This window comes from Chrysochloris asiatica, unplaced genomic scaffold (assembly GCF_000296735.1).
Source record: "Chrysochloris asiatica unplaced genomic scaffold, ChrAsi1.0 scaffold00314, whole genome shotgun sequence".
Lineage (NCBI taxonomy): Eukaryota > Metazoa > Chordata > Mammalia > Afrosoricida > Chrysochloridae > Chrysochloris > Chrysochloris asiatica.
Genome location: NW_006408832.1, coordinates 1,003,774 through 1,016,963, shown reverse-complemented (window position 1 = coordinate 1,016,963; position 13,190 = coordinate 1,003,774). Strand labels below are relative to the sequence as shown.

General features: G+C 49.4%; 1 protein-coding gene across 1 annotated transcript in view; it reads right to left on the bottom strand.

The window, feature by feature from the left end:
- Positions 1-13,190, bottom strand: part of ANO7 (anoctamin 7) — a 26,829-nt gene continuing 13,639 nt past the window's right edge. Inside the window, exons 16-24 of the mRNA XM_006875232.1 lie at positions 9,138-9,249; positions 8,859-8,913; positions 7,685-7,782; positions 6,951-7,096; positions 5,614-5,819; positions 5,231-5,373; positions 602-692; positions 178-297; positions 1-72 (exon numbers count right to left, since the gene is read on the bottom strand). Coding sequence (XP_006875294.1) covers positions 1-72; positions 178-297; positions 602-692; positions 5,231-5,373; positions 5,614-5,819; positions 6,951-7,096; positions 7,685-7,782; positions 8,859-8,913; positions 9,138-9,249 — 1,043 coding nt within the window. The remainder of the gene's footprint in view (positions 73-177; positions 298-601; positions 693-5,230; positions 5,374-5,613; positions 5,820-6,950; positions 7,097-7,684; positions 7,783-8,858; positions 8,914-9,137; positions 9,250-13,190) is intronic.

The following is a 13,190-nucleotide window of genomic DNA, read 5'->3' as shown; positions in this document are numbered from 1 at the left end:
CTAGACCTGTGGACTCAGGTGGGTCTCGGAGACTGGGGAACCGTCCTTAGCTCCAGGGGTGCCAAAGAGAACCTGTGGGCAGGAAGGACCCCAGGATGAGAAAGGGGCATCAGCCACCACAGGAGGGGTGCACAAAGGGGCTTCTCCCAGCTCTGGGAGCTATAGGGGGGCCCTCACCTCATTCTCAGCCAGCGCCTGCTTAGCTAGGTAGTACTCGCGTTTCACCTTGATCTCCACAGACTCCGGAATGTCGGGTACCAGGAGGTCCAGAAGGCGGCCAATGGAAAACACCACATGCTACAAGCAGGAGAAGGCCTGGTGATGGTACGGGCCCCTCCCACCTGTTCCATGCCCCGCTTACTGCCAATACGGGAGCTGCCTCGAGGGGCTGCTGCGGCCAGGGCTCCGGGTCCCCAGGCTCGCATGGGCAAGCAAGTTTCAAGAACAGAGGGGAGGCTCATGTTTGGAGCCCAGAGCTCCGAGATCTGCAACTGAGACTGTGCAGACTGTAAGGTGACCCCTGACCATCTCATGCTGACCGTGGCACCCCCAGTTCCACTCCAACAAGGTCCACAGAACCAGCCGGTGTGCGTTGAGGTACCTCAAACACAATGATGAAGGCCAGGCGGATTGCAAGAAGGTTCCAATAGGTCCGTGAATAGTGTCCATTGTTGTCCCTGAAGGCCTGGTAGCTTCAAAAGATACAGGGCACACGGGGCCAGGGTGAGGGAGCAATTGCAGTGAAAGGATTTCTACAATCAGCCACTCTTGGGGGTCCCCACAACCAAACAACGAAGGTGCACATCTGCCCATAGGCAGCAAAGGGCAGGGGGGTGCAGGAAGACCAGGTGGACGCACATAGTCCCTGGCCTCCTGGCGAGTGAGGGGAGGCAAAGCTCGGACAGCAAGACAGCATGAGCTGGGGGCCCGGGAGAGGAGGGAGACACATTGGCTCCACAGGGCTGAGTGCTGGGAGCCAGGCAGGACATCACCCAGAGCCACAGCGGCCATGGAGGGACCTCGGCCTTTCTCCTAAGGGCACTGGGAACAACGTAAAGGTGTTGAGAGGATAGGAAGCATGCTTTTAGCTCAGGGTCATCTGATTTCAGGGCAGGTCTGACCGGCTGAGCTGGACACTCTTGGTTTGGCCGTTAGTTTTAGCCAGAGTCCATCACTGGAGGCTGGCTCCTAAACTCACACTGGGATGTGAAAGGTTATACTCAGGTAAAGGTCAGCCAAGACTAGACGTGCTGCGCTTGAGGTCCAGCCCAAATTGTCTCAGTCCTTGCAAGGGAGTGGGTAAGCACAGAGCTAGCACGGACTACCAGCATACAGCTCGCAGTGGTTAGCATACAGCCAGCACTTCTTCCCATAGAAACATAAAGATTACTCAAGACTTTCATGTTTTAAAAATTCATCATCAAGGACTCCGTCCCTCATCTGTCATTGTGTCATAGTATGGTGACTTGTGCGCTGTGATGCTGGAAGCTATACCAACAGTCTTTTAAATACCAGCAGGGTACCCATGTTGGACAGGTGTTGGCTGAGCTTCCTGAGTAAAAAGGAATAGCAAGAAGGAAAGGCAGACCACTTCTGAATGTTTAGCCACTGAAAACCTTATAATTAGCAGCAAAACACTGAAATATGGTGCTGAAAGATGAGCCCCGCAAGTTGGGAGGTGCTCAAAATATGACAGGAAGAGCCACCACCTCCTCCAAGTGGAGCTGATGATGATGATGATAAGAATGGAGTAAATCAGGACCTTCATTTGCTGATGGAGCACAACTCAAAATGAAACAGCTGCAAGCAACCATTAATAATCAGAACATGGAATGTATGAAGTCTGAACCAAGGAAAATTGGCAGTTGTCAAAATGAAATGGAATGCAGAAAGATCAATATCCTAGACACTAGTGAGCTGAAATGGACAGGTAGTGGCCATTTAGACTCTGATAATCATATAGTTTACTATGCCTGGAATGAAAAATTCAAGAGGAATAGCATTACATTCATCATCAAAAACAATGTTTCAAGATCTGTTTTGAACTACAATGCTGTCTGTGATAAAATAATATCCCTGTGCCTACAAGGAAGACAAGTTATACCACTATTATTAAAATAGTGACTATTACCACTAAAGACAGTGAGTATGAAATTGAAGCATTCTACCAACCTCTTCAGTCTGAAATTGATCACACATGCAATCAAGATACATTTATTGATAATTACTGGTGATTAGAATGCAAAGGTCGGAAACAGAGGAAGGATCAGTAGCTGGAAAATACAGCCTTGGTGATAAAACTGATGCTGGAGATCACACGACAGAATTTTGCAAGACCAATGACTTCTTCATTGTAAATACCTTCCTCAAGCAACATAAAAGGCGACTATACACTTGGACTTCACTAGATAGAATACACTGGAATAAAATTGACCATATCTGACGAAAAGTTCCATATCATCAGCCAAAACAAGGCCAGGAGCCAAAGACCATCAACTGCTAATATGCAAGTTCAGGCTGAAGCTGAAGAAAATTAAAACAAGTCCAAGAGAGCCAAAGTCCCACTTGAATTTAGAAACCATCTCACAAACACGTTTGATACATTAGACATTAATGACCAAAGACCAGAAGAGTTGTGGGATGACATCAAGAACATCATATGGGAAGAAAACAAAGCTTATTAAAATAACAGAAAAGACAAGACCAAAATGGATATCAGAAGAAACTCTGAAACTTGATCTCCAGTGAATGGAAGAAACGAAGTAAAAGTTCTAAACAAGATCAAGAAAACAGAGTAAAGTTTTATAATGAATTGTGCAGAGACCTAGACTTAGAAAACCAAAGGGAAGAGCGTGCTCAGCATTTCTCAAGCTGAGGGAACTGAAGAAAACATTCAAGCTTCGACTTGCAATAGGGAAGAATCCTATGGGGAAAATATCAAATGATACAGAAAGCACCAAAAGAAGATGGAAGGGGTACAGAGACGCTAAACCAAAAAGAAATGGTCACTGTCCAGCCATCTTAAGAGGCAGCGTATGATCAAGGATCAATGGACCTGAATGAAGTCCAAGCTGTACTGAAGGCATTGGCCTAAAATAAGGCTCCAGGAATTGACGGAAAACAAACCGAAACCTTTCAACCAACTGATGGAGCACTGAGGCACTCACTCTTCTATGCCAGGAAACTTGGAAGACAGCTACCTGGCCAACTGACTGGAAAAGATTCATATGTGTGCCCATTCTAAAGAAAGGTGTCACAACAAAATGCAGAAATCATCAAACAATGTCATTAATATCACATGCAGGTAAATTTTTTCTGAAGATAACTCAAGAGTACATTGACAGGGAAGTGTCAGAAATTCAAGCCCGATTCAGAAGAGGATGTGGAACTCGGAGTATCAATTCAGATGGATTTGGGTCGAAGGCAGATAGATACTATCAGAAAGATGTTAACTTGTGCTTTATTGCCTACGACTATGTGGATCATGACAGGCTATGGACAACACTGCAAAGAGTGGGTATTCCTGTACATAGACCAACAGGCATGTTGTACATGTTCCAACAGAATAAGGGACACTGAATGGTTTAAAATCAGGAAAGGTGTGCGCCAGGGTGGTGTTCTTTCCCCATACACTGATTCAATCTGTATGCTGAGCAAATCATCCGAGAAGCTGAGTAAACGAAGACTGTGGGATCAGGCTCCGAGGAAGATTCACTAACAACCAGCAATATGCAGACGCCACAACCTTGCCTTAAAATACTTATTGATGAAGATCAACTCAGTGTAAAGAACTTAACAATCCTCACCACTGGACCAATAAATAACAACATGATAAATGGAAAAAAGGTTGAAGTTGTCAAAGACTTCATTTTGCTTGGATTCCCAATCAACTCTCATGGTCAATAAATCAAAGGCCGTATTGCATTAAGCAAATCTGCTGCACAAGACCTCTTCAAAGTGTTCAAGAACAAAGATGTCAATTTGGGGACAGACGTGCATCTGACCCAAGGCATTGTATTTTCAGTAGCCTCACATGCACGTGAAAGTTGGACCGTGATTAAGGAAGAGTCCTGGGTGGCACTGTGGGTTAATGCACTAGACTGCAAAGTCACTTTGAACTGCAAGGTTGGTGGTTCAAGCTCACCAGTCGCTCCTTGGAAACCTTCTACAGTGTCACTGTGGGTCGGAACCGACTCAATGGCACTTAACAACAACAACAAATAGAAGAATGAATGCATTTGAATTAGGGTGTTGGTGAAGCATATTAAGGATTGTTAAGTACCGTGGAGTCGGTTCTGACCTATAGCGACCCTGTACAGAGTTTCTAAGGCTGTAAATCTTCATGGGAGCAGAAAGCCTCATCTTTCTCCCGTGGAACAGCTGGTAGTTTGCCAGAGTTCGGCCTGCATACTTTGGTCATGTTATCAGGAGGGACAGCGAAGAAGAGGGAGACCCCCACCAAGATGGGTTGGCAGTGGCAGCTACAATGGGCTCAAGTGTAGCAGTAATTGTGAGGCTGGTGCAGGGCTGGGCGGTGTTTTGTTCTGTTGTACACAATCTCTAAAGAACTCGATGACACCTAACAACAACATCCCATCCCTACACTGAGCAAATAATCTGAGGAGTGGGATTGTATGAAGAAGAATGGGGCTTCAGGATTGGAGGAAGACTCCATAGCACTTCACAACATGATTCTGTGTTTAGGCAACCCCAAAGAACCCACAAGCTACTGGTGCTAATAAACAAATTTGATAAATACAGGACAGGATACAAGGTCCAAACTAAAAAGTCAGTCAAGGAAATTAAGGAACCTGTAATTCCATGTACAATCGCATCTAAAAGAATCCATTCAACCAAGGACGTGAAAGACTTCTATACTGGAGAGTATAATACATCCCAGAAAGAAAGAAAGAGCTAAGTAAATGGAAGGCCATCTGTCCTCACGGGTCGTTAAACTAAACATTACTCAGATGTCCATTTAAGAAATAGAATACGGAAATAAAACCCATGAAAGGACTGGATTGTAATCGCATCCATCTAGCTGCATGCTCAGAACCCTAGAGCCGGCCGACTGTAGAATTGTGTTTGAAAACGTGTGCGGTAACCAAGGCAGAAGGCTCCCTGGCCCGCACCTTCCTCTCCCTCAGGGTCACCGCCTCACGGGAACCTGTCTGGCCTCCTCGGGTTGGAAACCTCGCCCGCTGGCCGCTGCCCCCGCCGTCGGACTCACCGGCAGGTGCGGTTGTGCGCGGCGGCGAAGGCGGGAGGGGCGTGCGCCAGGGTGAAGTTGAGGAAGCCGCGCAGGTCGCCGGGGCCGCTCCACTGGTAGTAGGCGCGCGGCAGGAAGTCGGACGTGAACGCCAGCAGAAAGGCCTGGCGGGGAGGAGGTCCGACGCTGGGGAGCAGGTCCCCGCACGCCCGCCGCACCTCCAAGTTACAGCCCCATGGATTCTCAGGAACCCCAGCTCCCTTTCTCTTCCTGGCCATGCCTTTCCCCACCCCGCGCCCCAAGCCTCCCGACGCCCCCAGAGACCCAAGTGTCCAGTCTCCAACCCGCAGGCCAGCCGCTTGCAGCTCCGCGCTCCGCCCCCTTCCCGCCCCTTGGGGCCGCACGTTGCTTATGACCGCCAGGTGCGTGATGCCGGTCAGGATGTGGAACCAGATGCCGATGTCCTGGGCGCGCTCGGCCACGGGGCGCCGACGCTCGCAGACGAACTTGCGCGCGTCCAGGCGGATCTCCACCCAGTTGTTGAGCAGCGCGAAGAGCGGCGCCAGCGGGCAGGCGGCCACGAAGATGGTGATGAAGCCGAACTGCAGTACTGCGGGCGCGGGCACCGCCGGGTCATCGCCAGCGTGGCACCCCGAAGCCCCCGGACATCCCGGTCTGTGCACATCTGTCCCACTTCCGTAGCGCCCACACAGAGCAGTTTCTGGGAGGGTCAGCTTCCCTCTACAACCCGATCCTGCTCTTCCTCACAAACAACGGGGCTCTGCTCCAGGGTCGCCTCCCCCAGGCAGCCTTCCTGACTCTGGCTTCACCTCTTTTCTGTGCTCAGCCAGAGTTGGGACTGCCCACCCAACCAAGCTTCTGACTGGACGCACCCCCAGGTTCCACAACCCCTAACAGGGCCCTACCCAGTGGACACAAGGCTGGAGTGGGACGAGACCCTGCTTCTTATCCCCTCCTCTGGGGGCATTAGGACATGGCCACAGGACATCCTCTGTGCAGTGACCAGTGAGAGCAACACACCCCATCATCCCTTGTCCGGGGGAGTTGGGATCCACAGCGTCCAGCCTGCTTACAGCTTGACTCACAAAAGCCCCTCTCCTGAACACCCTACGGCCCTTCCTTCCTTTTAGCTATAGGGGTTCCCCACTGCTAGCTCCCCTTTTTGCCTTGGCTGCTGGGGAGCTCCAAATTGTGCACTTAGACCCTGAGCTACGTGGACAAACGCCCACACAAGGCAAAGACTGTGCCTTCAGAAAGCACACAAGCCATGCAAGGAAGACGTCTCAGAGGTCCACCTCCCGGAAGGTCCAGTGTGGGCACCATGGGCATTTCTGGACAAAATCAGCTCACAGATACTGCGCCTCTCAGAGACTCCCCGCTCCCTGACCTGCTCACCCAACTACCCTGTCTCTCTCCTCCCTTCACACAGAGGCTACAGCCACACTTTCTGTGTTGAAGGGATTCAGGTCACTTCAAGGGAACCCCATCAGAACCTCTGTCCAGGGCACTGCTTTCTCCCATTCTTGGCCAAGCTCTCTTTGTCTCCCCTGTCCCAATCTCCTTCCTTCCCATTTCTGGGCAAGCCTGGTTCCAGCAGGATCCTCTGCCCCCACCCCCGCCCCCACCCCCAGAGACCTAAAGGGTCCAAGTTAATCTTCACAGGATCACTCAGGCTGGGACCACGAGTGGTCACGGCCCCCTCCCCCCATCTGGTTCCTACCCATTTCCAGGTATTCCTCAAACAGACCCTCACAGGGCAGAAGGGTGTAGTCTGCCTCCCACGGGGCCTGGTCAGACACCCCAGACACCTCCGCCTTCCTCTTCTTAGAACGGAGCCGGAACCTCTGCCACCAGCCTTGTAGCTTCCTGGAGAGGGGACAAGACAGGAGAGTGTCCCCTGCTGGTCCAGCTGGGCAGGGACATGCTCAAGGGAGGCTGAGGGAGAGCTGGCTTCAGGAGGGGCAGATGCTGTGAGTTCTTTGTGGGGCATGGGGGCCCCTGCAGTGCTATCTCAACACCGGCCTGGCACGCACTCTTGGGGGTGCATTCCTTGGGGGATGGCAAAAGGGGGTGAGGACTTCGGTGCAGATGTCCTGGAGCACATGCAGGACGGGCTTCTTAGATGTCACTAGACATTCCTGTGGCCCCCCCAGCTCCTCCCTCTAGTGAGCCTCGAAGGTTAGGGAGAAGATGGGATGGCAGAGGTAGGGGCAGGGGAGGTGGGGCCTTCGCCTAGCTGTGTGCTCAGGGCCTCCAGGTACCCCCACCCCAAGAGGCCTAAAGAATTCGGGCACCACTTGACTCCCTTACAAGACCCCAGGGGGTGGGGCATTGCAGAGCCCAAGGAGGGGAGGTGGCTGGGAAGACCCCCCCCAACTTCTGCCATCCTGAGTCCCCCTTCCAGCTGGCCTGGGCTCCCAGGTCCCTCCACACTGGCTGGGCGCGGGGACTCACGGGAGGAAGATCTCCTGTGCGTTGTTGATGAGCTGTTTGCCCACCATGATGACCAGGAGTTCCTGGGCCAGCTCGATGAGGCAGCCTCCAGCCGCACACTGCAGCAGCACGACATCTGGTCAGCTCTGGGAAGACCAGCCCTCTAATCCACATCCTCCCCACCTCCAGCTGGGTGAGCCTCAGAGACTTCTGTCTAAGCCCCTTGTCCAGCCGGTCAACCATGTGTGCCAACAACCCCAGGAACACTGCCTAGTGAGCCAGCTGTCCTTGGGGACATAGGGTTATGTGGGGCTACCCTAGGCTCTGGGGAGTCCAGGCACTGGACTATGGTCCAGCCTCAACTACTGACCAGTGGCCAGGGCCTTAGCCAGAGGATAAGTAACGTGGGTGTGCGGGTACGCACCCAAGGGCATCAGGGAGAACAGGGCCAGAGCTGGGGGGAGATCTCAGTGTCATTCAAACGCCTGCCTCCAGCCAAACCTGAAGCCCACATCTTACTCTCTCAGCACCTAAGCCAACAAGTTCCCCTTTTTTGCAAAAGCCAGTTTGAGTCAGGAACTTTTCCCTGTAACTGAAAACTCTGCTCTCCCAGGCCCTGGAAGTGCCTCCCTCTGTGGGCTGGGTCACAGCCAGACCCTGTGGGACATTTCTGTCCCCACATCCTCACCAGAAAGGAGCCCAGGGTCAGCTAGGTGAGGTGTGTTAGAGCCCCTTCGTCCCAGGCCCAGCCCTCAGTCAAGTTAGTGTCCCAGGCCCAGCCCTCAGCCAAGCTGCGTGCCCCTCAGCCTGGAGAGGTGTGCACTGCCTTGTCTCAGGCCATCTGCCAGCTGACCCCTCTCTGAAGGCCCCCAGCTGTCCGCCACCCACTTCCTGATCATCTGTGCACGTCAGCCCTCTAATATGACAAGTACTTCCTTCTCCCCTAAGCCCCCGGCATGTTGTAAACACAGGCTCACCCCTGGCTTCTACAGTCCTTCCTCTGTGTGGACAGTGGGCCCGGCCATCTGGTGGGAGTGGGCCCTGGCTGAGCACTCACTATCTGGCGGTTTATTACCGTGGCATGGGCACATTCGTGTTGGCATGGGGAAACTGTAGACAGCTGTCTTTAGGGGTTCTGGGCTCAAGGGTAGAAGGCGTATCCTATGGTTTGTGTGGGTGCCCTGAGCACACTCACCTCCTCATTTCGGACCCCGAACAAGGTGTGGTAGTTGCCTGGGTAACCCACAAACCTGCAGGGAAATTGTGATCCTGAGACGGGATCTCACCGGATCTCCTCCTCACAGCCCACCCAGCCTTCCCCAACCTGTGGCCACCTGACAAGTGGAAACCACATGCTCTGGTATGCAAAAGGGGTAGCCAGAGAGCCCAGCCTGGCCTTGTGTCCTGTCCAATCCCCTTCTGCCCACCACCATCCCCATCCCTGGAGCCAGGTGGAGAAGGAAGTGCCACAGACCTGCCCTTGAAGAAGGCGATGTAGATGGGAGACGAGTAGAAGTTGACAAACTGGAAGATGAATACTTTCAGAGTGAAGGCGTCCTCAAACTTGGTCTGTGTCCGATGCATCTCTGTACACAGAGAGTCCACTCAGGTCTGGTGGACTGCAGGGCGAGGGAGGAGAGTACTGACAGGGCTCCACTGCACACACATGCATGCATGCACACACATATACATGTAAACACACAAATGTGTAAATATATGTATTTACATATTACTATACAAGCACGTATATACATTGTTGTTACTGTTAAGTACTGTCGAGTAGGTTCTGACTCATAGCAACTCTATATAGGGCTTCCAAGGAGCAGGTGGTGGGTTTGAACTGCCAGCCTTGTGGCTGACAGTCCAGTGCCTCAGTAGGAGTCCACATCCAGAGTCGGAGGAGGTTTCCATCCCATACTCTGTTGTTCACTCTCAGGAAACAGACCAAGAAAAAGTTAAAGCATCAACCGTCAGCTGGAAAGTTGATGCTTACAGTTTTCTGGGATTCTCAAGGACCTGTATTGGAACATTATCCAGAAAAGGCTCACTGGAGATGCCTAAACTTTGGATCAAACGCAGAGGACTGCTATCCAAGGGCCTTGTGATCTTGTACGACAATGCACATCCGCATACCTCTGTCCACACTGTTGGCACTTTCCAAAAACTTCATTTTGAGGTGTCAAAACATCCTCCCTACAGTCCTGATCTTGCTTCATCGGACTTTAACTTGTTTGGTCCCCTGAAAGCTGCCCTTCGAGGATGAAGATTCACCTCTGGTGAAGTGAAGAAAGCGGTGCCCTCGTGGCCTACAGCTCAGCCCTAAAACATTTTTTTAATAAGGGAAACCGAAAACTTATTGACTGATGAACAAAGAGTATTGAAAATCAAAGGGATTATGTTGAAAAATGATGTCTTTGTCTTTTCTAAAAGTTGATTAAAATAAATTCTACAGTCAGAATGATGATCCTTAAAACTAAATAGCATCATGATAAATGAAGAAAAGATGGAAGTTGTCAAAGACTTCATTTTCCTTGGATCCACAATCAACACTCATGGAAGCAGCAGTCAAGAAATCGAATGATGTATTGCATTAGGCAAATCTGCTGCATGAGACCCTTTAAAGTGTTCTCAAGTGCAAAGATGTCAGTTTGGCGACTAAGGTGTGCCTGACCCAGGCCATAGTATTTTCAATAGCCTCATATGTATGTAAAAGTTGGACAATGAATAAGGAAGACTGTAGAAGAATTGATGCATTTGAGTTCTGGTGATGGAGAATGTTGAAAGTACCATGGACTGCCAGAAGAACAAACCAATGTTTGTTGAAAGAAATACAGTGAGATTGGCAAGGTGGCCAGACTTGTCTCTCCTACTTTGGACATGTTATCAGGAGGGATCAGTGCCTGGAGAAGGACATAAAGTGGAGGGTCCGAGGAAAAGAGGAAGACCCCCAATAAGACGGATAGACTGGGCTCAACTGTAACAAAGTGAGGAGGGTAAAGAACCCTCAGTGTTTCATTCTGTAGTGCATGGTGTCACTATGAGTTGGAACTGACTTGATGGTACCTAATAAACAAGAACACACATACATGCATGCACACACATGGGCACGTATACATGTCTGTTGCTTGTTTTCAGTTCTGCTAAGTAGGTTCCAACACGCACGATGGCTGCCGGTCCTGCACCATCTCACAATTGTGACGTTTGAGACCACTTTGCAGCCTTTGTGTCAGTCCATCAGGTTGGGGTGGAGAGGGTCTTCCTCTTTTCCAATGACCCTCCAATTTACCAAGCATGATGTCCTTCTGCAGGGACTGGTCACTCCTGATAACACGGTCCAAGTCTCGCCATCCTCGCATCTAAGGAACATCTTGGTTATACTTCTTCCAAGATAGATTGGTTTGTTCAATTTGGATATTCTTCTCCAATACCACATTCAAGCATATCAGTCCTTCCCTGGTCTTCCTTATTCATCGTCCACCTTTCACACGCATATGTCATTGCTGTTCTTAAGTACTGTCAAGTCTGTTTCAACTCAGAGTCCGTGCAGGGTTTCCAGGGAGCAACTGGTGGGTTTGAATCCGCAGCCTTGTAGCCATTAGTGCAATGCTTATCCTACAGTGCAGCAGGATTCCACATGCTTATGGGTCAGGTGCATGTCAGTTCTCAAAGTGACATCTTGGCTCTTTAACACTTGAAAGAAGTCTTTTGCAGCAGATTTCTTTACTTTGAGGTACAATCCATACCGAAGGCTGTGGTCATCAATATTTATAAGTGTTTCAAGTCCTCTTCACTTCAAGGTTGTGTCATCTGCAAATCATAGGTTCTTAATGAGTCTTCCTCCAATCCTGATGCCACATTCTTCTTCGTATAATCCAGTTTCTCAGATTATTTGCTCAGCACACAGATTGAATAAGTACGCCTTCCTTATTTTAAGCCAGTCTGGATGCCCTTGTTCTGTCCACATGACTGACTTTTGGTCTATGTACAGGTTCCTCACGAGCGTAATTAAGTGTTCTGGAATACCCACTCTTCACAATGTTGTCCAGAGTTTGTTATGATCCACACAATCGAATGTTTTTGCATAGCCAATAAAACACAAGTTAAAGTCCTGGGATGGTGCTGTATGATCAAGGTCAGAGGTTCAAACTCATCAGCTCTCCTTGGAAAACCCATACAGAGTCGCTTTGAGTCGGAACTGGCTTGACTGCACTTAACAGAAACAACGAATACTGTTCTTTCTAATAGTCTACTTTCAGCCAAGATCCAGCTGGATGGCAGCAGTATCCCTAGTTCCCCATCTTCTGAATCCAGCTTGAATATCTGGTGCAGTCGTTTTTGAGCTCTCTTCAGTGAAATTTTACTTGCATATTAGCGATGCTCTCTCACTTCAGCCTTCTGTTGGGTCACCTCTTTTGGAATGGGCACAAATATGGATCTCTTCCAATCAGGTGGCTAGGTGGCTGTCTTTCAAATTCCTTGTCATAGACAATTTAGCACCTCCAGTGTTCATCATGGCACTGTGGGCTAATGTATCAGACTGCAAAGTCGTTTGAATTGCAAAGGTCAGTGTTTCAAGCTCACCAGCTGTTCCTTGGAAACCCTATACAGGGTCACTATGGGTCGGAATCGACTCAATGGCACTTAGCAGTAACAACAGTGTTCATCAGCTGACCCACGTCAATTTGTACCATCATTCCTGGATCCTGGTTTTTTGCCAATGCCTTCAGTGCAGCTTGGACCTCTTCCCTTAATATTACTGGGTTCTTGATCACACAGAACCATGTGAAATGGCTGCACATCAGCTCATTCTTTTAATATCTTGACTGTATGTATTCCTTCCATCTACTGTTGATACCGTCTTGCTTCTTTCAATATTTTTGTCCATAGAATCCTTCACTTTAGAATCTTGCACTATTGTAATTCATAATGACCCCTTGACTTTTTCTCCAGTTCTCTCAGTTTTAGAAATACTGGGTCTGTCTTCCCCTTTCATTTTCTAACATTAGGTCTTTTCACATTTCATTATATTGTCTTCTCAAGCTGCCCTTTGAAATCTTCTGTTCAGATCTTTTACTTCATCATTTCTTCAAGTTTCTTGTAGCTACACTGATGACCACGTTTCAGAGTCTCTTCTGACATCCATTTTGGTCTTTTCTTTCTTTTCTGTCCTTTTAATGACCTTTGGCTTTCTTCCTGTGTGATGTGCTTGATGTCATCCCACAATTCCTCTGGTCTTCAGTCATTAGAGTGGAATGGACCACATCTGTTCTTGAGATGGTATATAAATTCAGGTCAAAGTCATATTTTGGCTCACATGGGCTGGTTTTAATTTTCTTCAGCTTCAGCCTTAACTTGTATATAAAGCAATTGATGGTCTGTCCCACAGTCGGCCCTGACCTTGTTTTGGCTGATGATGTTGAGTGTTTCCATCGTCTCTTCCCACAGATGTAGTCTGTTTGATTCCTGTGTCTTCCACCTGGTGAGGTCCATGTGCAGAGTCACCATTTATGTTGTTGAAAAAAAGGTA